Genomic DNA, 27217 nt, shown 5'->3' on the forward strand with positions numbered 1-27217 from the left:
TAGGACCCTGGCCCTGACTGGGTCTTTAAAAACCTCCGGTGCATATTTAATCACTCCCTTTAACATAGGTAGAATGGCAGTAGACCTATGTGCATTGTCAAAGGTGTCCAGGAGAAAATCCTCCTCCACTGGGTCAGTATGCAACTCCACCCCATGATAGTGTGCCGCCCTTTGTAATAGGTGGTGAAAGCCTAAGAAATCTTCAGGTGGGGATGGCCTAGATGGGTAAAGGTCATCCTGTGGGACATCTGGGATGTCCGGATTGTTAGTCGTCCCATGGGTCTGGAGATCCAGTAGTGGTGGGGCCTTGTGGCACATCTGCTGGATCATAATAAGGGTCTCCTAAATCGTCTGGGACAGGAGACAAGGTTGGGGAACGATGAGGCAGGGGTGGAGAGGGTGGAGGTGGGGAGGGTGGAGGAGGTGGGGAAGGCACTCTGAAAGGGGAGGTAGCAGTGTCTTTCCTCTTTGGAGGTGGAGGTGGAGCTGGTTTGTCCAAGTGTCTCTTTTTTGAAGACAACGTCAAATGTTCAGTTTTTGGATCCTTGGTGAGTGTCTTTTGGAGAGGATCCGGTGTGAAAAGTTCTTGCGACACTGGTTGTTCGGTTGGCGCCGAAGTTTTCGGGGCCGACCGCTTTTTAGGTTTGTCTAAGCCGTGCTTCTTTGGGACCTCCCATTTTTTGGTCGGGAGTGTCGGTGCCGAGGGCCTTGTGATGTTTGGTCGGCACCGGAAGGGCAGGTTTCGACACCGAAGGCTTTGGTACTGGGTTAGGTGTGGAGATGGAGGCCGTTCTTTTCTTCGGTACCGCTGGTAGGCTGGCTCGAGCCCGAGCTGCCGGAAGGCTTAATAGGCTTCTTTACCGGGCCTGAAGGTGGGGTGTGAGAAGCCGTATCCTTGGTCTTGCTTAGGCCCGAAGGCGAAGGTGTGACTGAAGCCTTTTTGGGTATCGGTGTGGGAGGGGGTATTGTACTCACGACCCTCTGCGCCGGGGTGATGTCCTCCACATCTGAGTCGTTGGCCTCGGAAGCACTGACGAGGTCGTCGTCCTCTTCTTCGATGTTCTGCTGTCCCGGAGCTTCGACGTCGTCCCCGAAGATGTCGACTGGAGCGGAGGTCGAGGAGTGCGCCATGTTGCGTCTAGCCCGTCGATCTCGAATAGTCTTTTTAGAGCGAAAAGACTTGCAGGCGGGACAGTCTCGGGCCTCTTGTTCAGGGGAGAGGCAGAGGTTGCACACCTCATGAAGATCGGTGTGGGGAAACTTGGACCCACATCGAGGGCACTTCTTGAAGGGAGTTCTTTCCATCAGCCAAGACCGGAGCCGGAATAGGCCCGAAGGCCGCCATCGACGACGACCGGAATCGAAGAAGTGCCGAAGAGAAGGTGAGTAAGATGATTTATTATCTTAAGGAGCTCGATGAGCGAGGATTTTTGCGTCGATGGTTAACCTGGAAAGTTCGGAACCGGAGCGCGAAGTATTACATCCGAGCCCGATGGCGGAAAAATCTGAGGATGGAGCCGAAGCCCATGCGCAATACGAACCAAAGGAGGAGTCACCGAACTCGTGACTTCCAAAGACTTTCCAAGAGGAAAAACAAACTGCAAACATCCGGGCCCAACACCAGATGGCGATCTATGCACAGTGTATAATCTGCAGCTCATATGCCTCGAACACTCAGTTTTCCTCAACCAAGCATGAATGTCGAAGCACCACCGAAGAAAAAACATGGCTCTGCCCAGTTAAACATTAAACCCACATCCGAATGTGACCTTTCCTGCGTCCTGGATGTCAGCATTAGCTTGGTAAACTATGGCCAGAGCCTCATCTGGGATCATAGGCAGAACTTGCAAAACCGTATTCCTCACAGTATGAGAATAATAGCCCAATAAGCCCAATTGTACATAGACCTCAGTGCCAGGCTAGCAGTAAAAATATAAAAGAGGGGGGCAATGGTGTGAGACATACCTCTGGTGTGCTCCTACTCCCCGGGGCCTACCGCACGGCAATTTCAGCACTCCGGAGCAGAGGCAGGGAGCTGGAACGCCTGACCCTGCGCCTGGAGCACGCGGGGCACGCCTGCTCACCGATCGTTCCCTGGGGAGCCGGCTTCCCGGCTGAGGACAGCGACGAGCGGAGGTGGTGGCTGGCGGCCACCATTTTGTGATCGCCGCCTGGGACCCGCGGCCGAGAGGAGCGCTGCCTGCCTCCGACGCCCTCAGGAGCTCTTGGAATTATACCGGGGTTCCCTCTGACCGTTGCCTGCCTCCACGTCAGAGCTGACATCATCTGGTGCTTCCAGTTCGAGAGGAACTGATGAGCAAGATGGCAGCCGCCGTCCTCCTCAGGTACCTGCGGCGCGCCCATGCCCTCCTCTGTTACATAGCTGCAGCACTTGCTTGGCGTCCCTGGTCTGAGGCTGTGTCCGTCCCTTTGGGGGAAACCACCTGGGGCGTTGGCCCCTGCTCCCGTGAGCTGTGGGGGCAGGCCGCAATACTGCCTGTGCTTCATGCTGAAGATATATTGACTTTCATCAGCGGCGCCCCACCGCCAGCATAAATGCCATTGCAACTTGCCGCATATTACCTGGGCGCCGACCAGACCTTCGCGTCAGCAGCTGTGGGGGGCGTCCTCTACATCTGGGCAGCCGCTGCAAGCCCACCCCCCTCCCGCCTTTCTGGGGCACAGTGGATAGCTCTGCTGTGCTCGGTCCTCTTGCCCCCCCCCCCCCGGCGGCTTAGACAGCTACATGGACTGTAGGGAGCGGAACTGCTTGGCAGCTGGGTGGGTGGGCCTGGATTGTGCCTTGGGACCCCCGCTGTGCCAAGGCCGGGGTGACATCGCACCTCACTGCCGCATGAGCTCCTGGGTTGTGGCAGCGGGTGGCCCCACGTACCTCACATTGGCCTTCGCTTAATCTGGGCCAGAGTGTGGCCCCCCCTCGCCCTTAATACACCGGGGGCGCCTGGAAAGAGGCCTCGCCCTCTCCTTGCGACCGGCATGGAGACTGAGGGCCACGTGGGAGCAAGATCACTACTACAGCATTGGGTGCATACCAGCTTTCAGCGCACCAGAGGTAGACCAACAAGCGAGTTGGCCCGGGGGAACACACTGAAGACCAGTGCGGATCATCTTGGACACTGCCGAGTACGCGGTAGAGGCACGAGCTAATCTGAGACCTGCCGTGGAACAACCCCACAGTTAGGCACCCCTAGTAGCGCTCCTAGACGGATCGAGGCATATAAGCACACAGCATAGTGTGAGTTGCCCTCACGACCCCCTGGCGACACGTTGAGTGGGCAAACTCCACCAAAGCGACGGTCCTCCATAACACTCGACCCCTTTGGGCCTCTGCTATGCCGCGCCCTCAGGCACGTAAAGAAACCTCGGTGACATCTTTGTGGAGCAAGGTCCCCTCCACTGGAAGTGGCGATGTGGTCCTCGGCTTCGGCGCTGGACCCGACAGGCAGGGAAGCCTCGGCGACAGTCACTCAAGGATACATGGACCGGTTTCTGCAGGAGATACATACAGATATTTCTTCCCTCTAAGAGGAATTCAAGTCGGGGCTCCTTGATATCTGAAGAGAAGTAACTGAGATGGGGGAATTGTGGATGCTCGGTCAGAGGATCACGAGAGGCTACTGCGGCGCATTGGTGCCTTGGAGGATCAACACATTGAGCTTCAGACCAAGCAGGAGGATCTTTAAAACAGGAGCCGCCGCAACAATATTCGCATACGGGGGGGTCCTGATTGGCACCGAAGGCACAGATATAATGGTGTTCACTGCAAAGCTCCTGCAGACAGCACAAGGAGATGAGGATGCTTCCCTGCCCGCCTTTGATCGGGCCCACAGAGTTTTTGGAGGAGTGGCTCGCAAGGACAGTGGACCGGATATCCTCACCTGGGTGCACTTTTTCACGGAAAAGGAAGCAATCATGCAGGCCGCTCGCAAAAGGACAGATCAAATTTTAGGGTCATGCAATCCAACTCTACCAGGACCTCTCCGCCGTCACCCTCCATAAACGGCGAGACTTTAAGCCGGTTACCGATAAGCTACGTGCACAGGGCATCCGATATCAGTGGGGCCACTCTTTCGCGCTCTTGTTTCAGTGGGAGGGCAAGCGCCACTCACTGATGGAGGCCAGGGCCTTGCTGGGCCTGCCTGAGGAACGCCCGGCAGACGAAAGCTCTTCCTCCTTGGGCACCTCAGGCCGCGATCTTAAGCCTGGATGGGCCACAGTTCTCCTACGACACTCACATAAGCAGCACCAGGTCTGTCATCCCAGGAGGCAAAAAAATAGGTCATCGATCCCTTGCGTGGCCTCAGCGGGAGCCCTTCACCTGCCCACTTGACTACTGGCTCTATACAAGGATGGGACATTATGGAAGTGGTTGCTTGCAACATACCCAGAGTCTGCTGTGGCTGATCGGAGGATTCAGATGCGGATAGCGGCGATCATGCATCCTCATCCTGGAAACTGACTATGCTTGTTAGTCCCCGGGGGGCATTCGGGGTTTGTGTTGATGGTGATCTGATGTTTTGGCTATACCCCTGATGACACGTTCCCCCAGATCTTCTCTCCTAGAGTGTGACTCCTCTAGTGGGTTTAGAGCACCTCGGTGCCGATCTCCGTGGATAGAGAAGACTTTGTTGGGCCCTGTTGCTCCGCTGTTGCTTTTTGCATTTCTTTGGTCTCTTGTGCAGTTCACATGTGATGTTCACAACAGGGATACTGGTGGGGTGCTGGCTGCTATGGGAGGGAGGTGGGGGACACAAACAGTGGGACAATCATCATCTATAAAGTGGAGTCTCCCCCGCTGCCGAAGAATGAGTGGGCTGGGTCCGCTTGATGCTGCTGTGGGGAGGGGGATGCAGCAGATTATGATAATGGGAAATCTGGCTTGCAACACACCATATGCTAGAATTATGGAGCGGGCGCTTACACGCCACTCGGAGAAGCCTCACCTGTCCTCACCTTCCCTATGAGAGACATCAAGCTGCTTTCACTAAACATCCAGGTCCTAAACTCCCTACAAACAGAAACAAATATGGCGTTACATTCTCCACTATGACCCAGCCAGGCATCATAATGCTCCGGGAGACCCACCTAATGAGGGCGGACGTGCACCGTATGTCCCACCCGAAATATCCTCATTGTCACTGGGATTACACCGCCCCTAAAACTGTGGGGGTGCTATGGAAGGTGAACCTCTACACCTCTGTCACTCGTGAGACTCGAGATTGGGAGGGGCGATTCTTACATCTGCAACTGTTACGAGGGTAGTGCCAGCTGACACTGCTTAATCTTTACGCCCCTAACACTGCACAGGACGCATATATCAGATGTGTTTTGCGCAAGCAGCTCACCGGAGTGAAGAGTAACATCGTAGTATGCGGCAACTTTAACTTAGTTCGGGACTCTTCCCTTGACCAAACCGGTGCGATATTCCATAGCACTGGGGTCATGTTTGCACATCTTAAGCAAGACATTTAGCACTGGGGTTTAGTAGATGCATGGCGATATAAGCACCCTGGTGTTAGACATTACTCATACTACTCACATGTTAGCCCCTCTCTTCTTAAATGCCTTTGCACAGCGGAACTCTCGGATATATCCATTTCCGACCATTCCCATCTCGAGCTTATAGGGGAAGATCGGGCCACTTGCCTGCCAAGCGCCCCCTGATGGCACATGCCCTTATACCTACTGCGTGACCCGGCAGATGTAGAGGAGATTCAGAAGGGGATTACCGAATACTTCCAGCTCAATGCCTCCCCTGACATCTCCCTACAGACATTGTGGGATGGATTTAAGGCCATGATACGGGGCAAGATAACATCTATCGCTATTGCCAGGGGAGGGAGGCGAAACTGGTGGAATCAAAACTCACAGCCGAGATTAAGCAGCCCGAGCGGGAGGACAAAAAGACAGTTAGCTATCCTGCGTGGTCAGTAACGGGCGCACCGCGTGGGTAAGGCAGAGAGTGCCCTTCTGTCCCTACAGCAGAGGTATTATGAGGGCGTGAATAAAGTGGGCAGGTTATTGGCTCGACTAAGGCTAAGGCCCATATTGCTAAGATACAGACAGGTATACATGGGTAACCACGGAACAGGATAAGTCTGAGGCTTTCCGTGATTACTACCAATGCCTATACTCTCCGGTAGATCCTTCTCCCCTGAGACTTCACTCCTACCTTGCGGATTGTGAATGGGAACCCCTGCCCAAACATCATGCAACTCTTAGACGATCCCATTACACTGGAGGAATTGAGGATAGCTACACAAAGTCTTCCTCTAGGTAAAATACCTGGCCCAGCTGGGCTTCCTGTACTTTTTTACCGCTTCTTCCTTCCTCAGTTACAGGAACACCTTTTGCGCTTGTTCAACTCCTTCTCGGATGATGTGGGGCTTACACCCACCATAGCAATGGCCGAGATCTTCCTCATCCCCAAAGCCGACAAGGACCAGGCACAATGCTCTTCCTACCGCCCTACCGTCCTATAGCACTGCTTAAAACAGATGCTAAGCTGTTTACTAAAATATTAGCCATGAGGCTCGACCCCTACCTCCCTGGCCTTATTGATCTGGACCAGGTAGGGTTTATTTGCCACAAGCAGGGTGCGGATAACGTTCGTCGTATTGCCCACCTAGTCGACGAATGATTATTCCCACCTGTCTACTCACGTTCGACGCGGAAAAAGCATTTGATAGGGTGGACTGGTCCTACCTCTGCGCCATCCTGGTTAGAATAGGCCTCGGACTGGAGTTTATCTCAAAAATCATGGCGTCGTACGTGGCCCCATCAGCCTGCATCAGGGTGAATATGCGGACCATGAGGCCGATATCGCTCCATCGTGGTACGCGACAGGGGTGCCTTCTTTCACCCCTGCTTTTCGTGTTAGCAGCAGAACCTCTGGCCATACCGGTGAGGAAACTGGAAGGGATAAGGGGCCTATTGCTTGGCGGTCAGACACACAAAATTAACTTGTTTGCAGACGACCTTCTCCTCACTCTGCAGAAAATTCTCTACCCGGTGTAGTCGAAAGCATACAGGCCTTTGAAGCAGTCTCTGGCTTCAAGATTAATCTTACTAAGTCTACCGTCCTCAACATTAACATCCCGGCTGTAGAGGCCGAAGTACTACAGGGGCTGACCCCTTTCCGCTGGAGCTCGGACTCTATCAAGTATTTGGGGCTGCATATCACCCCATCGCTTACCTCCTGGTCTAGTGTTAACTGGGCCTCTCTTCGCCGCTCAGTGCTGGCCGAACTCCAGAAAAGGAGACCTATGCATATCTCCTGGCTGGGGCGCATTAATGTTATTAAAATGAACATCTTACCATGGGGTGGACATTCAGCACCTCCAGGGAGACCTGCGTACCTTTGTGTGGAATGGGAAGACATCTGGGATAGCACACTCTCTACTGATGCTTCCGCGGGATAGGGGGGGGGAGGGGGGGGGAGGGTCTAGCTTGCCCTAATTTGCTAGAATACTACTGGGCGGCCCACCTAATGTATATCTCTGAATGGGTGGTGCAAGAAAGCGAAAAGCATTGGTCCCACATGGACCGTGTGGTGGCATGCCAGCCATTGTGAGACCTTGCTTGGCTACCTAAACATGCTCGCCCCCGAAGTGCATATGTTGCGACCCCTACCAAAACAGTGCTTAACATCTAGGATAGAATAGAGGTAAAAAAGGGCTTAACTACGTTCCCGTCCCCAAATACCCCTATCGCGCGTAACCCAGAGTTCCGGTCGGGCTTACTGATTCGCGCGTTTAGTAAGTAGAGTGACAGGGATTGTCGGACGCTCCGCGACTTACTAGTGGGAGAGGATATGAAGATGTTTGAGACATGCATGGCCGAATTTACACTTCCCCCCCCACGCAGAGGTTTCAATACATGCAGCTACGGCACTGGCTGTCCACCCCGGGGATCCATGCGGCGCGCCCCTTCACACCATTTGAAAAGCCTGTGCAAGCCTTTACAGGCACTAGGGGATTGATCTCCAAAACCTACCAGGTGATACAGCACTCAACCCAGATTCGCAACCACAGATATCAGACTGCCTGGCAACAAGTAGCCCCAGAGGGTATCTTCCACAAGCAATGGGACACACTATGGCAAGACAACCCCAAGACTTATCGCAGCCTTGCCTCCCGTGAAACTTCATACAAATTAATGCTCCTATCGTACTATACACCCTCCCATCTGGGGGCTATATACCGCACGGTCCCCAGCTCCTGTTGGCACTGTGGAAAGGGGGAAGGCACGCTCTACCACATTTGGTGGTCCTGCCAGGTGATAACCACCTTCTGGAAAGAAGTCTTGGGACACATCAGGGGCATTGTGGCATACCAGATTCCACACTTGCAGCACGTGACTATCCTCGGCATATGCCCCCCTACCCTTAGGCAATGACCGGGGCGAATTGGGCTCTCATCAGCCATTTGCTCCTAGCAGCACGACAACTTATAGCATGCACATGGGAGAGCATCTCTCCTTCCTCTGTGGCCCAAAGGTATGCCAGAGTACGGCATATTCTGGCAATGGAACAACTCTCCCACAGCCTGGCAAACACCGAAAAGATCACATGCTTTAATCCTCCAAAACTTGGAGCTCTACGGCATTTCCCAAGCAACTAAATTCTGTGAGTGCCCACCCTGCATGGCACACTCCGACTACTGCTCGAGCTAGATCCCCTCTGTTACAACCCATCTCTGATAAATGCCTGATGACCTACACCAGGTATTACACCGTGACCTGTTTAGTTGATTTGTATAAGTTGACATGTTTGGGGTTTACATTCCCCCTTTTCTTGGAGCCAACCTGGCCATCGGACCTAACACACGTTCATGTGAGTGTTGCCCTTGACACTGCATCTTCGGGCGCATGGTGGGGAATACCTGGGAGCAGGCACCTCACCAGGGTCACAGTGGGGGCTCAAGATAGCATGCGTCCGGATAAGGCTAGCATGGAGACATGTGTACATCACGTTTACTGCTGCAGATCATGGCTCAGGCCCCCCTGTTTCATATGGTTTGATATTCCCCAGGTCTCCTTTCTTTGTGAGCAATTTCATGGTTTACGCAGCCGGACCAAAGTGGTTCTAGGCGGCTTGCTGTGTATCTCCTGGCTTCCTGGCTGGGTGTCATCCTCAGTGTTTCAAAAAAAAAAAAAAAATCCTCTTTACAAAGATATACAGCCTCTTCGACTCCTTATTTGATGGTGAGGTAGGGATCATCCCAGGATTCATTCTCGAAGTTCAGGCCTTGACTACCAGACTCTTAGGGGTAGGGTGATGGGGAAGGATCGAAGGCTGCGGCCCCAGGAGCAGGACAATGGCGGCAAGAAATGGTCCTGTGCACAAGAGTGCCTGTGCAGGGCTTTTCCCAGGCCCCAAGCAGTACATCAGTGAGTGCTTCACTGAAGGTTAGTAAGAGTTCTAATGGAAATACCCCTGGTTGAAGCACATGCGTCAAAACATTCATTTTGAACATAGCCGCCCTCCAGACCCCCATCACAGAGGAAGCCCCTTCCTCCATAGCCACTGCGGACGGAAAGAGGAGATCAATTTCTGGGGAGGTAACCAGACGAGTGGCATGAGCCAGGTCCTCATACCAGTTTTCATCGGCCATGGGCTCTGCTTGGGAGTCAGTGTAGGAATAGGGATACTCAGATCCTCTCTTTTTATCTTCCACAAGGAGCCCTTCAGGGAAACAGGGCTCTGTCTCAATTCAGCCAGTGTGGGCCAGGTTGGCGCTGGAACAAACATTGTGCAATGCTGGTCAGGGTCCATATCGGAGTCTGGAATGACGTTGGGTTCAGCGCTGCTGATGGGCGTCATGGTTACGGAGACAGTGCCGCTGGAACAGTCCCCAGAGGGGGTGCAAAGTCACAGCCTTGCCTGATCCAGATGCTACGGCGTCCTAAGGGGTCGACTGGCACGGAGTGAAAACCTGCCGGTTTAGCTACAGTTAAAGGTCCTCCCTAACGCATGGGACAGGAAGAAGCTCCAGAGGGGTTTGACAGCCCAAAAATTAGGTTCATGGCCTCCTAAAAGTTCTTAAAATTCTTGGAGGTGGGAGGGGTTTTAGGTCGCTCTGGCGCCAGGAAATTCGGTGAAGCATGGAGCGGATCCAGTTTCTGGCTCTGGCTGCACAGGGACCACTTACAAGCTAAGTTCGGATTTGATGGCGTTGTTCCCTCGTGTCGTCCAAAGAATGGAAGCGACGAGGAGAAATCGAAGAGTGCTTCGACTTCTTGTGGGACCTATCAGAATTAGTCTTGGAGTGAAACGAGGACTGACCCGAGCGACTTGGAAGTGGTCTAGAGAACTCCCTCATAAATGGGACCTTGAGCAGCGCAGAGCAGCTAAACATATCATGGTTCGTTTGCGATTGGCCTTAAGGTATATCGTCTTGCACTTCGCAAACTATGCGGAGTCGTAGTCCCTCTCAAGTAACCACAGACTCATCAAGTGGGGGTCAATGACAGGTGCCACAAGGTTTGAACCCTGTAGATTTTCTTTCGGGGACATCGCGAAAAAAACAAAAAGGCACACTAGTTATCAATAAAAAGGTAAAGTCAATAAAAAAAAGGACTATGGGGGGAGATAAATCCGGACCCGCACTGATGGACTGGAACAGAAGGAACTGAGGTCAGCGCTCTGGGGTGGCGCCTATATAGGCACAGCGCACATCACTCTATGTGCGTAGTCATTGATGTACTCCGCGCTGAGCCAAATGATAAAACCTACCATTAAGTAGGGAACATTCTCAGGTGAGGAATCTGTGGCTAGAAGTCTATCAGATAATTAAATCATATTAACTGATTTAAAAAGTGAACATAAATAAAAGGAGGAGAATTTAAGAATGTACATTTCAAAACTTTCCGTATAAGTTAAGGAATTTGAAACTGGAGGCTGAAAATGAAGTTATTGTCCTCAGATTTATTCGTGGGAACAGTGCAAATGCATCAAACAGATTGTAGTATAGACAATGGTAACTTCAGTAGTATTTAGAACAGCCCCAACATTACCATCTAAATTACAATTTATGTGTGTCTATGTTTGTGAATGAACTAAAATATTTATCATTTGTGTATTTTTTTTCAAGATAAAATCTGGCAAATGGGTCACATGGGGACTTACAGTGTTTCTGGTAATATGGCCACATTCTAGTCAATTATGAACTTACCTCATGGAGGAGCATATAAATTGCGCCAAATTGTTGATTAAAATAACACAAATAACTTTGCCAAGGCTTGTCACCCCTCCTTATTGGACATACCTCATGATATTGTCATCGATCTGCGTCAAAGACGTTGCAGTGTAAAGGCGGCTTAAGTCTGCTTCATTAAGGTTTTGCATCTGCCCATTGCTTTCTCCAAAGAGAATATCTCTAAAACAAAACACAAATAATCATTTCTCTTCTGCAATCAGTTCTAAGTGTTCTTTCTTAGATGGGAGATAGCTGGGGATTTTGAATAGAACTGTAACATTTTGTGCTATGACTTAGGTTGCAAATAATGCATTGGCATACAGTACCTTAGCAAAACTGGCATTACAAAAGTTGTTGAATGAGACCAGACCTGTTCCCTGAGCGGTTCTAGGAAACTCATTTTTGGTTTAAAGAAATCTCCTGAGGCGGAAGCCGGGAGACCGCCGATTATTTTAAAAATTGTCACTTTGTTTACTCTGTGTCACCACGTAAAACTGCATTTTTAAAGCGCACTCACCCGGCAAGCATCCCAGCAGCGGGCTAGAGTCACGCACAAACAGCGACCCCTTCGCTGCAACGAAGATAGCCAGGAAATCACTCTTCGCCGCCATTCACGGCGAGGAAGCGAGGCCACGCCCACCTGAGGCCACACCCACCCGCCCCTTTTTTTACCTATAAGGATGTGCAATCACCGGACGCGCAGCGGACGGGCGCAGCGGGCGCGCCGTCAGCGCGCCGAAGGCGCGCCAAAGGCAAGCCCGTCTGGGCCCGTCCGGCCCCGGGCCCCGTTACTCTGCCGGGTGGCCCTCAGGACCGAGTGACGTATACAGCAGATACATTGCGCGCTCCCTTCGACCTAAGAACATCCTTACCTGCTAGCACACGCTCACCGCAGGTAATGCTTTCTCGTTCTGTCCTCGATGCAATCCGACTCCCCCCCTGAAATCCACCACACTCCCTTTGAAGTTGGGACTTCTTAACTGCCGTTCCCTCCCCAAACATGCTACCGAAGTAAACCTTTTGATTCAGAATCAGGATCTTGACCTACTGTTCTTAACGGAATCATGGCTATCAGATAACACCGACCCTGACGTCGTCGCGGCCCTACCCACTGGATACTTTTGCCAAGCTTTAAATAGACCTAAAGGGAGAGGAGGCGGGGTAGCTATAATTCACAGGGAACAATTCACCTGTAGGATGGCTAACGCTGGTATCGAGGACTGCGAGAGCGGCCAATTCTCCATCCAAATCTCCTCATCCCTTTCCCTGGCAGGGCTATTGATCTATCGCCCCCCAGGAGCCCCAGGCAATTTTATCAATTCCATATTCGAATCTGTATCACAATTAGCTTCCTCCACCTCCAACTTCCTGATACTAGGTGACCTGAATTTCCACTTCCTAGACCCCATGGATCGAGTAGCCTCGGATATTAGACACGACTTAACATCTTTAAAGATACATCTAGTGAATAACGAGCCTACCCATGAGAAGGGCCATCTATTGGACCCTATCCTCACCAATATAGCAGCGGTGACCACCAACCTATCTGTGACCCTACCATGGACGGACCATTTTCTGGTCCCTTTTTCCTGGGAAATCCCCAAACCTACTCTCCTAACCCCTAAAACCCAGGTTACCGACCGACAATGGCACAAATTGTCACCGGAGAAATGGGCTGCTTCTCTTGTAGACTCCATTCCCGAGCTCTCCTTCGAACCCAACACGGCTGACAAACAACTTTGTGATTGGATCACTTCGTCCCTTGATACGATGCTTCCGAAAACCACCACCCTTAAACAGCCCAAGAGAATTTCCCCCGCTCTATGGTATACTCCAGAGCTTAAAGCTCTGCGCCAAGAGTGCAAAAAAACCGAACGCGCTTGGAGACGTGAAAAATCAGGAACCAATAAAAACACCTACTCTACCTCTCTTCTAAGCTACAAAATCGCTATTCGCAAAACCAAAAGCGCGTTTTATCAGGAGAGAATAGAAAAAGCGGGATGCTCCAGTAAGGAAGCACACGCCATCCTTAAAGAGCTCTCAAAACCCCCAGAACAAGGACTGGGTCCTCCTTCCGACCCTAAAGCAGACCAGGAGAAATGCCAAAAATTGGCTAATTTCTTCCATGACAAAATCCGACTTATTCTGGACTCAATTCCTCCCTCGAGCCCAGGGGAAGAAATTGTTTCCCAATACACGACATCGTCCATTTGTCTGTCCACATGGGGCCAGGTCACAATAGACGAAGTGAGAAATACGTTCAACTCCATGAAGAGCGGCTCCCCTAGGGACCCTGCTCCTCTTCGGATCCTTAAGGAGGTAGCCCCCACTATCATCCCCTCCCTTACTCATTTGATTAATACCTCACTCCAACAAGGAGTCGTACCCTCGAGCTGGAAGAAAGCTGTGGTAAAAGCCCTACTGAAGAAACCTTCTCTCGATCCTGAGAACCTGGCGAACTACAGGCCCATTTCCCTACTCCCAGGAGTCAGCAAGATCGCGGAAAAATTAGTCAACAGGAAACTCTCGCAGTTTCTAGAGGCCAATAACAAACTAAAAAGTTCCCAGACGGGCTTCCGACCAGGGCAGGGCACGGACATCGCCCTCCTGGTAGCGGTAGAGGAGGCCAGAGCGCTACTGGATGGGGGAGGATCGGTTGCAGTGATTCTCCTCGACCTTAGCGCGGCGTTCGATACCGTCGACCATCAACTCCTTATCGAAAGATTGGCAAGAGTTGGAGTGGAAGGTACAGCCCTATCCTGGCTGTCATCTTTCCTGGCCCAACGGTCCTATCAGATTTGGGAGAAGAACGCCCGCTCCTCCGAAATGCCCCTCCAATGTGGTGTGCCTCAGGGCTCTTCCCTGAGCCCCACATTATTTAATATCTATATGTCCACATTGGAGGAGGTTATCACCCCATTCGGAGTGAGCGTCGTCAGCTATGCTGACGACACACAATTAGTGGTGTCTTTGTCCCATCCAAAACAACAGAAAGCTGATCTCTTCAACTGCCTTACGCAGGTTCATCGTTGGATGAATAGATCAGCCTTAAAACTAAACGGGACAAAAACGGAGGTCCTTATACTTGGCCCGAAAGGAACCTCACTCCCCCTGGATAGTTGGCCAGCCTGTCTAGGTCCTCTCCCTGACCCAAAAACAGAGGTGAAAAGCTTGGGAGTATGGATCGACTCCGATCTCTCATTTATTCCGCAAGCAAAGAAGGTAGCAGGGACCTGCTTCGGTCTTCTAAAATCTTTGAGGAAAGTCCTGCCCCTTCTTCCCCCTAAATCCCAAAAACTGCTAATCCAAGGTCTCATAATATCGAGACTAGATTACAGTAACGTGATTTATCTGGGCGCTCCCGAAGCGACCCTTAATAAATTGCAGAGAATTCAGAACACTGCTGCCCGGATCATCACAAACACCCCGGCCAGATCATCTGCTAAACCCGCTCTCAAACTCCTCCATTGGCTCCCCATAAGGGAGAGAGTCAAATTTAAGGCCCTGTGCCTAGTCCACAAAACGTTGCATAACCAAGGCCCCCCAATCCTCAGCAATTTTGTCACCCCTTACACTACCACTAGATCCCTCCGTTCTAACGCAGAAAACCTCATCAATACCCCGAGATTCAGGAAAGCCCGATCAGGAGGAAGACGCTTCTCGGTACAAGCTGCCCGTCTTTGGAATTCACTCCCCCATGACTTACGTCTTGAACCACAATATCTGCGCTTCAGGAAGCTGCTAAAAACACATCTCTTTCCCTAGCTTCCATGCCCCCCCCCTGCTTTGATTTCCCACCCTTCCTCTCTTTTGCTCTTAGCTCCCGGGCCTCAGATTTGTTGAATTAGGGTTTTTAGCGCTGGGATACCTCCGGGTGACTATGCGCTTTATAAAAATAAATAATAATAATAATAATAATAATAATAATAATGTGAAAATAACCAACTATGGCATAGTGAATAATATTGATAAATATTCAGAACTGTGAACGAGATTGAAAAATAATTTGCCTGCTGATTTATTTTGACACACCTAAATGGATATTTAACTTTATTTTAAGAATTCGGTTTGGAAATTACAAGAACATGGTAAACAAAGACATTTTAACAACCAAATATACAAATTATCTAAACTAATATATCAAATAATTTTACAATATCTTCTACTGAACACATCCTGGTTTTAAACTGCATAATCTTGTTTCATGTTTATGTGAAATAAAGAGGGAAAAAGGAAATGTGGTGAACACAACACCCCACGAAAGCTCCTAGATAATACAGACCAAATGAAATTAGGTCTGCATGTAGAATTTGCAAAGCAAAAGGTTTACTCATTTGGTATACAGTAGTATACAATCATCATGACTTAAATTAATGTCTAGACATACAAATCAACAAAGTGTTTTGATTTTTTCAAATGTTTAGTCACGTCCCAAGTACAGTCAATCTTCAGGCAACCAATCCTCAATGGTCAATAACAGATTTGTCTTGGACACCAACACAAACTATATTTTACATTGCTGAGGCAAAGTTGTTCTAGATCAACAACACACATGGGTGTAGTAGAGAGAAAGAAGTTTCCTCTGGTGGCCCACCTGGGTGCAGCAAGATCTACTATGGGAATTAAATATATAAACAAAATCCCTTTTAAAACAATACTATATTAATTTATTGTACAATTATGCATATATCCAAGTAGAATACATTCCTGCAGACAGGCAACCCTTTGCAGCAAATAATGTCAAGCTTCCAACAATGGCTAGGTACATATCACTTCTTTGCAGGCACTTATTTCTCAAGCTGTCTGGGTAATTTAAGTGTACACAGTCCAAATTTCAGTACTTGTGAAACACAGTTTGGCATGAACAGTGGCAACACTAGTTGGAACCATGTACCCGATTCACAAGTTGAAAATTAAGTGTTTCCCAGAGATAACAACGGAACCAGGACAAGATCATGTTAATAATCCCCACATGCGGTAGGGAGGTGTGGGGGATGGGGGTTTGATCGGGTGAGGGGGGGCTTGGAGCGTTTCTATTTCTTTGTCTGGGTCTTTTACCATGAAATTCTTTACCCATAATTTTTAAATGATCTTACTCACTCCTATGCTGTAGACTGCAGATGAAGTCTTACCTGATTGGTTAGGACTTGTTGAGACCAACGTCGACACATCTCTTGGGGTGGTGGATATTTTGTAATGGTGGTTAGTAAATTCATCATTGCATAAGCACAGTGGTGACAGGATGCTACTAGTTGCAACAGAAAAAGGCAGGGTAAAGAGTGGGGGTATCAGGGTTTCAGAGGAAACATCCTGAGGAAACTAGTTATGACAGCAAACGAAAAGGTAAAATACCCAAGCAGATGAACAAAAAATAACACACGGTCAAGAGGGTGTCACCAGTTTATCTGACTAATAGTTACACCAAGAATTGCCGGCAATCACCTTATCACAGCTAACACTGCAAATAAGCATTCATCTTCAGCATGATCACTTAACAATACGACTACACACCATGTGGAGTCCAGTGAAAGGGAAACTGGAGTTGCTTTATGGATAAAATTTACGCAACACCTCAGTCATTCTTAAACAACCGGATTAGATTGAGATGAAAGTTAACGACTAAAATATTATTTCAATGCTATTTATCCCTATGTGGGAATCCATCAACAGAGGTTGTTGCACAGTCCTGGAAAACCACTCCAAAATTGAAGGTAAAAATGGCCTTGAGCACTGTGTGTCACAGGTTACTTGGTAACAAGACCAATAAGACACACACCTGAAACTGAATCAAAGACCTTGAGGACAAACAAGCTGTAACATTACGAACCCAGCAGTAGATGTCGGAAGACTATCAGCATGTGGTTTCCAACAACATATGCTGCAAACGTTTAGCTGTGGATAGCTAATTCGTCTTCAGTACAGATACTTCATAGATTTGCATGCTAGAAATATGATACCAAGCAGAATAATAACAGAGAAGGTGGAAATTAGTCTCCCTTAATGAAACAGAAACTCAGCACTCAAAGGATTGCGGCCTCTCCTACAAGACTTAAAGTGCTTAAACCTCTATGGTGTCCTCTCCAGTCCCCCTACCTGAGAAGTTCCTAACGTCTACTGATTAGGCACAGCTGCTTGCCGCTATTGATTACCTCAACTGATAGTTTACAGGTCAGCTCAGCGGTCTTTATGCCAACAGAGTACGTACTGGCAAAGGTTAACATCCAAGCTGTGGGTTTCACGTTGTAATAATCAAGCACTGCCCACTCAGCATGTGCAAGTTAATTCAGCCCTGCATAACCTATTTTGAAGAATTGTGGATCAGTGCGCTTGGCTTGTGCTGTCAGTGACCTCGCACCCTTAGCGTCACTGCCTGCTGATACCGGTCTCGTAACTACCCTAGCCACCAGTGTTTAAAAGCATGTCATGTCTGCTCAGCAGGTGCTGAAGAGCTGCGGCCTTTACGTCAATCCAGGCAGGTGCTCGTCTCCAGCAGTTATGGTCTTTGAGCCGCAGAAGGCAACTCGTCATAGGTGAAGACCTAGGGCAGGCAGATGCAACAACAAAGCTCTGGGGCCTGCTGTGGGAATGCTAGAGAGCAAGATGAGCTTCGGGTGGATAGCTTCTTCATGCCCCTCAGTACAAGAACTGCTCTGGGAGAACCCTCACAACTCAAGCCGGTACTGGCTTCACCCCTAGAACACCTTCTGGGTGTTTCCCTTGCAGGAACATGCAGGGCTTCTCTTCCACAGTTTTTTCTCCTGTAGGGCCATACAGTCTCATTCCCTCTCCAAGCAGACTTTCAGACACTAGACAGACCGTCAGGCTCTCCAGCAAGCTGAAGACTTAAAAGATGCCCCATCACATCTAAACACTGCTTGTAATGTAGACACCATCCCTAGTTACAGCAGCACCTTCAGTACTCCAAGAGCATTCTCTTAATTGATCAAGAAGGTTTGGTTTGGGTCTCACATCTATACTCATTTTCCAGACAGGGGATGTGGATCCTCTGTAGAACGTTTCAGAACTGGTGTGGGTTGGATCTCTTTCAAATTACATTTTCTGGATGCTCCTCTGACACCACCTTGGTGCTAATCGATGGCTCTCACAGAAGGGAGCAATAATGCTAGCTCCGAGCAGGAGTTATAAAAAACAAAAAGGGTAAAATGCAGAGTGAAATCAGCCTTCTTGAAGTAGTAAACAGAGGCAGACACAAAGGTAGTTTCTGCCTGCAAACTTCCTCACTTTGTAAAAATAAACTGCAGTTCCATCCCACAGGTTAGCATCTACAAAATGGCAATGCTCAGAAAGAATTAATTTAACGAGGTGTTTTCATTCATTTAATTTAACGGTAGCTTGGTCTCCCATCCTCTCTCACTTCAGTGAGTGTAAGAGTCCACCACCTCCAGCAACTGAATGAGGCTCATACACTTCCACTTTCTTAGGAAGCTGTATCCACTTTCCTTATTGTGTCATGTTAAACTAGGGCTAATATTCAAAGAGGGACCAGGAGTGATATTTCAAGAGGTCCTGCACCCACACTACTCCGGAGTCAATGAACAAAAAGAACACAGAAGGGGCAGTTTATCAAAGAGGCGAGGGGTAGAGGGAAACGTGGAACAAATGGACTGACCAACTGGATTCCAGAGGAGTGATCAGATCAAAGTGCCCTCACATACCTGGTACGGTGTCATGCTTCATCGGGCACTCCACGTTGGGCCGGCGCTGCACTGCCCAATGGGTCCCTTAAGATGGCATTTTAGTGGAGATCTTCTGATCGTTATGCCGTATTATTAATGAATGCTAGTGGGGGAGGGGAGGGGGTGAAATAAAATGGTGATTAAGTGGTTAAAAGAGCCTAAGGGAACCAGAAATTTTAACAAGGTGATGAATTCTTGACGCATTAAAACCAATGGGGCTATCCAGGGTTATAATGGACTCTAATAGCTATGGTGCATGTAAAGTAAGATCGACATATTTCATGCCTTGGATGCAAGGAGGGTAAATGGCATTTTATCAGTACCAAGCTGACACCTACCCTATCGAGTACAAGAGTGGGGTCCAGAAAATTAATATAGGGTACCCACTCAAAGGGACTGATACTACACCTGCTGTGGTGCAGCAAAGGTAGTTTCCATTCAATAACGACAAGTGAAACACCCCTTACGAAAGGCAGAGGGCCGAGCCTAGCTGCAGAGAGATAAAGGTCGACGGAGGTTAGGCTTCGGGCTACTATACTGTGAGGTTCACTTTATCTGTCTGCAGCTAGACGCGGGCCATTTTCCTCTACACATTTTATTTCTGCCCATTTAAGAGGTTTAAACAAACTTTATCAGTTGTAATAGAACCGTATTCAACCTTCAGGTCACTGAAAAACTCTTTAAAGGAAAGTAGGCCTCTCTTGAGCTCTCTCATGTGCTACTTGATCAGTCTATTAGACCAGAGACAGACTTTACCACTTGGTCTTCGAAACCTTGATATAGCAGCCAGATTAATTTTTATTGAATTATGCACTAGACCGGACCTTGCCAAGTGGAGTAACAAAGGTAGACTTTGTTCCGGAGAGGATGCAAATGTAGATCGTTATTTACACACAAACAGCAAAATCTTTCCCATTTTTCTTTATAGGATTTACTTTTTAAAGCGGCACGGTTCTGGTTTAATTTTTTGAATAACCTTGGGAATTAGAGGAAATGGAGGAAGCGAACGTCCTGTCTGGGTAAAAATAAATGCATTTCCTCAAGATCTACTCTGACAAAGCCTACTTGCGTACATCTTGCATTTTTTGTTCTGAGGAACTGCAAAAAAATCTAAATTTGAGGTTTCTCATTGTTTGAAAAGGATAAAATTACTTACCTGTAATCCTAGTTCTCTTCCAGGGGTACCCTCATCGAATTCATAAGCACTGAATATTGCCGCCCATGTGCGGGGACCCCGGAAATAATAAAAATGATATATGGAAAACGTATATATACAGATATATATACACACACACACACACACATACATATAGATCATTGTTTCTCATACCAATGCAGCTCCCATCTAGGAGGCTAAACAATGTAATAACACACAAAGCTGCATTTGCAAATATTTTTAAAAACACAAGTAGCACTTGAACTCTGTTTAAATGAGTAAAAACTTATGAAGAAAAAACACTGCAAATAAAGCAGACACTGTTCGCCTACAGGCTGCATTGTATACCAATAGCATAGAAAATTAAAGCATTTTCCTACAAAAACTGGCACCGTGCCTTTAAGGTAGCCATGACCCCTAGCTTCCCATCATGCCTCAGGGGTGACAGTTAGGTCAGTTGTTCTTTGCGTAGCCCTGAAGAACAGGGCCCAAAGATATTCTTTACCAAGGAATACAATCTCATTTGCTTGGGGCGGAGGGTGGGTTGCTTATGACTTTGATGAGGCTACCCCTGGAAGAGAACTAGGATTACAGGTAAGTAACTTATCCTTCTCTTCCGGGGGATCCTCATCAATAGCCATATGCACTGAAATAGCAAGCCCAATCCTTACCCTGCAGGCAAATGAGACTCAACATACAACAGCCGCAATCAGCTGTTGAACAGATTCCTCAAGGAGGCCTGGCCTACTTGGGTGTCTGCTCTAATGTCTGAATCTAGACAAAAGTGCCTCGTAAATGTATGGACGGACCTCCAAGTCGCCGCCTTATACTTTTCAGATATAGGCAAGTTATGCAGAAAAGCAGTCGTAGACGCTTTTCCTCTGGTAGAATGCGCCTTGGGAGTAGATCCAAGAGGCCTCTGCTAATTGATAAGCTAGCTTTATACATGAAACTATCCACCTTGAGATGGACTGCTTTGAAGCTGGAAAACACGTTCTGGTGGACCCATAGTTAACAAATAGTTGATCAGATTTTCTCGTGGACTTGAATTTTAAAACTCTTTTCAGGTCCAGAGAGTGCAATGCCCTCTCAACTGGAGTGGAGGGATTAGGGAAAAAAGTGGGCAGAGAGATGATCTGATTTACATGAAAATCAGACACCAGTTTGGGGAGGAAAGAGGGATGAGTCCTCAATACGACCCTATTAAGATAGAAGACGGTATAAGGTTCCTTAGAGCAGAGGGCCTGTATTTCGCTCACTCTTCCAAGAAAGGTGTTGTAAGACTGCTTTGTGTATGAGTTCGAAAGGCAGACCCATCAATTTTGATAGCACCAGGTTCAGTTCCCAGGGTGGTAAAGGAGGCTGGACTGGAGGATAGACCTTCTTCAGACCCTGCAAAAAATCTTTAACAACCTGCAACTGAAAGAAAGAAGGTTGAGAAGGTGAACGCCTATATGCAGTGATAGCTGCTAAGTGCACCTTAATGGAAGGAAACTTCAAGCCTGCTTTCGCCAGATAAAGCAGGTATGGAAGGATGACCTCTTCCTGTCCTTTGGTTGGGTTACAATTGTTTTGAACACACCACATACAAAAGCGTTTCCACTTGCACGCATATGAGTGTCTAGTGGAAGGACTTTGTGCTTCCTTTAAAATGGACATACAGTCCTGTGGCAGTCCTAAATGGCCATACTGGAGGACTTCAGAAGCCATGCTGCCAAATTCAGTGAGGGAAGGTTGGGGTGATGAATCCTCCCGTTCATCTTGGACAGCAGATCCGGTCTGCACAGCAGCCTCCTGTGAGGGCACTCCGACAGGTGCAGGAGGTCCGGGTACCACCATTGTCTCGGCCAGTCCAGGGCAATCAGGATCATCCTCGTGTGGGAATGAGACAACTTGGTCACCACCTTCGGAATGAGAGGAAGGGGTGGAAAGGCGTACAAAAATGCCCCTGACCAGTCTATCAAAAGGGCATTCCCTTTCGACCCTGGCCGTTAGAACCTTGAGGCGAAGTCTCGGCATTTCGTATTTTCGTCGTCCGCGAAGAGGTCGATGGTGGGGCGACCCCAAGCCTGGAATATGTCTGCTACGACTTCGTCGTTGAGAACCCAGTGTTGTCTGTCTTCGAAGTGACAACTGAGAGCATCCGCTCTCGTGTTCTGTTCGCCCGACAGGTGGACTGCTGTGATCGATAGGTTCCGTGCCAAGAGCCAATCCCAGGTAGCTTGAGCTTCCAGCGACAATATGCGGGAACGAGCCCCCCCACCCCCGTTTGTTCAGGTAGTACATGGTAGTGGTATTGTCTGTCTGTACTAAGATTGAACTTGCCTGAATCGAAGGGAGGAAATCCTTGAGGGCCAGGTGAACTGCTCTCAGTTCCAGCATGTTGATGTGATAGGATCGCTCTTTTGGAGACCATAGACCCAGCCCTGGAGAGAAGCGTCCGTAATCAGTGTTTGAGAGTGAGGTGCTTGGTGAAAAGTTATCACGACTTGCATATTCTCCTTCTTCATCCACCATGGGATGGAAGCTCTTGCTGCATTTGAGAGACTGATCTTATCCCAGCAAGCTGTTTGCTGATCCCAATTGTCCTCCAGACCCTGCTGAAGAGGACGCATTCGCAGCCTGGCATTGGGGACCAGGAAGATGCAGGATGCCATCGACCCTAATTGGGAGGCAATCCGACAAACCATCAGCCTTCCGTTGCCCAGAACAAGCATGCATTTCTGTATGATGGAATACTGTCTCTCCTCCTAAGGAAAAAAATGCCCTGCCTCGAAGTCTACCAGAGCGCCTAGGTAATGGATTCACTGCATTGGTTGTGGAGTCGATTTGTCGAAGTTCACGTGAAGGCCCAGCCGGTGACAAAGCTCTAGGAATTGCAGGAAATGACTCCTCACGCTGCACGGTGAGGGACCCTTCAACAGCCAGTCGTCTAAGTATGGGTACACGAAGATGCCTTTGCAGCGTAGTGTGGCTGCCACTACCGCCATGCACTTTGTGAACACTCGGGGAGCTGACTTCAAGCCGAAGGGTAGTACCTTGAACTGGTAGTGAAAGGATCCCACCAGGAATCTCAGGTATTGTCTGTGATGCTGATTTACAGGGACGTGAAAGTATGCATCTTGCAGATCCAACGAACACATCCAATCTCCCTGCCTGAGATGTGGATATATTTGATGGAGAGCCAACATGCGAAACTTTTCCTTTGGGATTGATTTGTTGAGTGTTCGCAGATCCAGAATGGGTCTGTACTCCGCTTTTCGACCCTTCTTCTTTACTATGAAGTATCTTGAGTAGACCTGTCTTCCTCTTTGAGATCTTGGCACCTTCTCGATGGCTGACTCGGAGAAGGGTGGCCACTTCATTCTGTAATGTTTCCATCTGGTGACCAGATGATGGAACCGGAGGGATTGAGGGAGGATGGCGTCGAAAACGTAGAGAGTACCCATTCTGCAACATAGCCAACACCCACTGGTCATTTGTGATAGCTCGCCGCTCGTCGCAATGATTTGCAACACTTCTCCCCCCCCCACCCCCCACTGGAGTGGTGAACGGTGATGGGGGTAGCGGGCACACAATGCTTGTTCCGCGTCTTGGTGGAGGTGTTTGTCTGATGCCGCTTTCCTCTTCCTCCAGAGGAACGCCTGCCCTGATACTGAGATCTTTTTTGACCTTGCTGATCCTGATTTTTCTGCCAATGAGGGGTTTGAACCCTCTGTTGGGAGGATCGTAGATTGTAAGGCCTCAATCTTTTGCGGAATTCCTTCTTCTTTTCTAGACCCACAGCCTTTAGTGTGTCCAGCTCTGTTTTCATGTGGGACATCTCCTCATCCATGGGAGTCCCAAACAGAGCTGATCCGGAGAAGGGAAGTTCAGTATGCGTGACTGCGCTTCTGGCTTGAGCGCTGTGAGACGGAGCCAAGATGTTCTCTAGCGCATATTCCATGTGCATTGGCATGGCACGAAAGAGTAGCTCCATCAGCTGCACCGCTGATAACTTGAAACCACCAAGCTGCCCTCCTGCAAGATCTCCTCAAAGTCCTTGCGGTCGTCCTGCGGCAACTTCTCTGTGAATCATTGTAGGGAGTCCCACAGAGACCTGTCACAACGGCCCAAGAGAGCCGATGCACTTGAGACCTTTAACATCGAGGCTGATGTGCCACAAACCTTCCTTCCCCACGAATCCTGCATTTTACTCTCCTTGTCTGGTGGAACAGCAGAGGAGGAAGCAATAGCAAGAGTCTTTTTTGCTGCTGCAATTATTACAGAATCCGGAGGGGGATCAGATCTAAGGAAGAGTGGGTCGTCTTCTGGCAAGCGGTACTTCTTTAAAATTTTAGCTGGCGCAGTCTTAACTGTCGCCGGCGTAAGAAAAATGCCCATCACTGGCCCTATAGGACCCGGTACCAAAGGTAGCAAAGGTCTAGATGCTTCCCGTTGGTGCAAAGTCTCAAAAATCACAGAGGACTTACTCTGACGAGTCAGCATAGGAATGCCCCGCTTTGTTGCTCCTCTGCCAAATATGTCCTGAAAGGTGGTAACGTCATCCACCGGAGAGACCCTCGACGGTGGACTGTCAGTGAGGGTAGATGAGTAGTCTCTGTGGGACGTGCGAGTAGAAGAAGATGAAGAAGTCAGGGATCTGCGTCTCCTCCTCCTGCTCCTAGATCTAGATCTCCTTCTGTGTGAGTGCACAGGAGTGAGTGCGGCTACGAGTTCGGACTCTTGCAGGAGTACGTTCCCTGTCCACAGCCTGTAGCAGTCGAGCCAACAAAGAGCTGTTAAGGGGGCTAGAGTAATGCTGCGCCCCTGTGTCTGGAGCCGTAGCCCAGTGATGCAAAGGTCCGTTCCATCGTGGTGAAATATGGATGGAAGGTGATCTTCGGCTCACTCGCCCTTCAGGAGACCGTGTAGGGGAAGGAGAATTCTGGACACTGAACTGACAGGACATCGAGATAACCACCTACGGAGACCTTGACGTGGAGAACTGGGAGAACCTGTTCTAGACATCGGTCTTGGTGAAGAGGATAGACTCACTGGACGTTAGGCCTCCTTAGACTGGTGTCTCGACTTAGATCTGGAACGCCGCTGCGCCAACTGCCTTCTCGACGGAGAAGCCTGCCTCGACGTCGACCGTCTCCTCTTAGATGAAGGGCTCAATCTTGTAGTCGACCGGCCTCTCGACATCGAACGTCTACCTGACGTCGACAGAGTACCATGCTTCGACGTCAGCCGCCTTTGTTCTGACAATCTGTGTCTCGACGTCAACCGGAGGTGTGCTGTGGTCGACGGAGAACGCTGATTCGATGCCGAAGATCTTTGCTGTGATGTCGACGGCGACTTCTGCCTCGACATCGAAGATGGTGTCCTGTGCCTCGACGTCAAAGATCTCTGGACTGGTCTAGACGGAGACCTGTGCCTCAACATCGATCGCCGTTGACGAGGCGACGACTGAGTGTGCCTCGACTTTCGAACACCCAGCCGACGGAGACTTGTGTACGACGCCTGGTTGATGTCAACGGCGGACCCGTTATCTTTGTCGACGTCGATTGCTTTGCCGATGTCTTCGACGATGATTTCTTCGGCAGCGGCAGCTTTGACGTCAATCCAGACGCCGATGGAGAAGAGGTCTCTCGACGTCGACAGTTTTTTCTGCTGCCCCACAGGAGACCTACCTCTTTCGGAGAGGCAAAGTTTAATTCTCTCCCGGTCTTTGATGGTCCTTCTCGACAGCTTCTTACAATGATGGCAGTTGGAAGAAGAGTGAGACTCAGGGAGGCAGAGAATACACACCGGGTGTGTGTCTGATCGGGCCTTCTTCTTGCCACAGGCAGGGCAAGGATCAAATAAAGAAGGCATTCTTGAATAAAATAAACCTTTTCTGGAACCCAAAGAAGGTATCACTCTCACTCGAAGGCAAAAAGACGTCGACTGAGAGTACAAGAAGTAGAAAATGATCAGTTATTTTTTGACAGAAAGACAAAAAAAGGAAGAGCTGTGAATCCAGGGTCCTGACTGAAGGAGCCGGAAAGAACAACTGACCTAATCGTCACCCTTGAGGCATGATGGGAAGCTAGGGGTCATGGCTGCCTTAAAGGCACGGTGCCAGTTTCAGTTTTTGTAGGAAAATGCTTTCATTTTCTATGCTACTGGTTTACAATGCAGCCTGTAGGCTAACAATGTCTGCTTTATTTGCAGTGTTTTTTCTTCATGAGTTTTTACTCATTAAAAACAGAGTTCGAGTGCTACTTTCCCTCTTGTGTTTTTATATATACATTTGCAAATGCAGCTTTATGTGTGTTATATCATTGTTTAGCCTCCTAGATGGGAGCTGCATTGGTATGAGAGAAAAAAATATTATTTATATATCATTTTGATTATTTCCGGGGTCCCCGCACATGGGAGGGAATATTCAGAGCTTATGACTTTGATGAGGTTCCCCCGGAAGAGAATTTGGAGCAACTGTTGATTATTTCATTCACATTTGTGGCACTGTCTCGCAGTTCTGCTCAGGGAAGCTGCCCATTTGTTCTTCATTCTAAGAAAATACTGCACTTCAAAGGATATGTTGTATATAAGCATTCATTCCCATATTTGTCGAGCTTGTGGAGACAAGATCTTTGATTTCGTTCCTCCCTCTTTGATGAGACAGACCATGGTTGTAGTATTTTAGGTTCATACAAAGACAGTGAAATTGCGTATTCTGAGAAGAAAGGATTGGATACTTTAGAACACTGATTTCAACTCGGTTGATGTGCATCCTTGCCTCTCGAGAAGACCATTTTCCATGAACTGAATGAAGATGATCTCCCAACCCCCGCGAAGAGCCGGTGTCATTATGAAGTGGGAATGCACGATAGGCACGATGCCATTGCTAGACTCATAGTTGGAGTAATGTTGATTGTATCTTCGAATGTTCCCTAGATCTGAATACATTGCTCATCCAATTGTTCTTGCAATGGTCTCATCCGGAGTCTGCAATTTGGAATTAACGAATGCAAGAAGACACCTTTTCCAATATGGATTTGAATGGTCGAACAAAATTGAACTTTCCTTTTGTTAGGGAAGTTTCCATCATTGGATAAGCTTTGGAAACCTTTGCATCCAGAACTTCTCCCAGAAAAACTGGTGATCTGGATAGCATT

General features: G+C 48.9%; 1 protein-coding gene across 4 annotated transcripts in view; it reads right to left on the reverse strand.

The window, feature by feature from the left end:
* ABHD2 (abhydrolase domain containing 2, acylglycerol lipase) overlaps positions 1–27217 on the reverse strand; it is a 427692-nt gene that overhangs the window by 202095 nt on the left and 198380 nt on the right. For all 4 annotated transcript variants that reach the window (XM_085644457.1, XM_085644454.1, XM_085644456.1 and 1 more), the window contains one exon: positions 11289–11399. In XM_085644457.1, coding sequence (XP_085500583.1) covers positions 11289–11399 — 111 coding nt within the window. The remainder of the gene's footprint in view (positions 1–11288; positions 11400–27217) is intronic.

The sequence above is a fragment of the Triturus cristatus genome, chromosome 3_1 (assembly GCF_964204655.1).
Source record: "Triturus cristatus chromosome 3_1, aTriCri1.1, whole genome shotgun sequence".
In the NCBI taxonomy this organism is placed as follows: domain Eukaryota; kingdom Metazoa; phylum Chordata; class Amphibia; order Caudata; family Salamandridae; genus Triturus; species Triturus cristatus.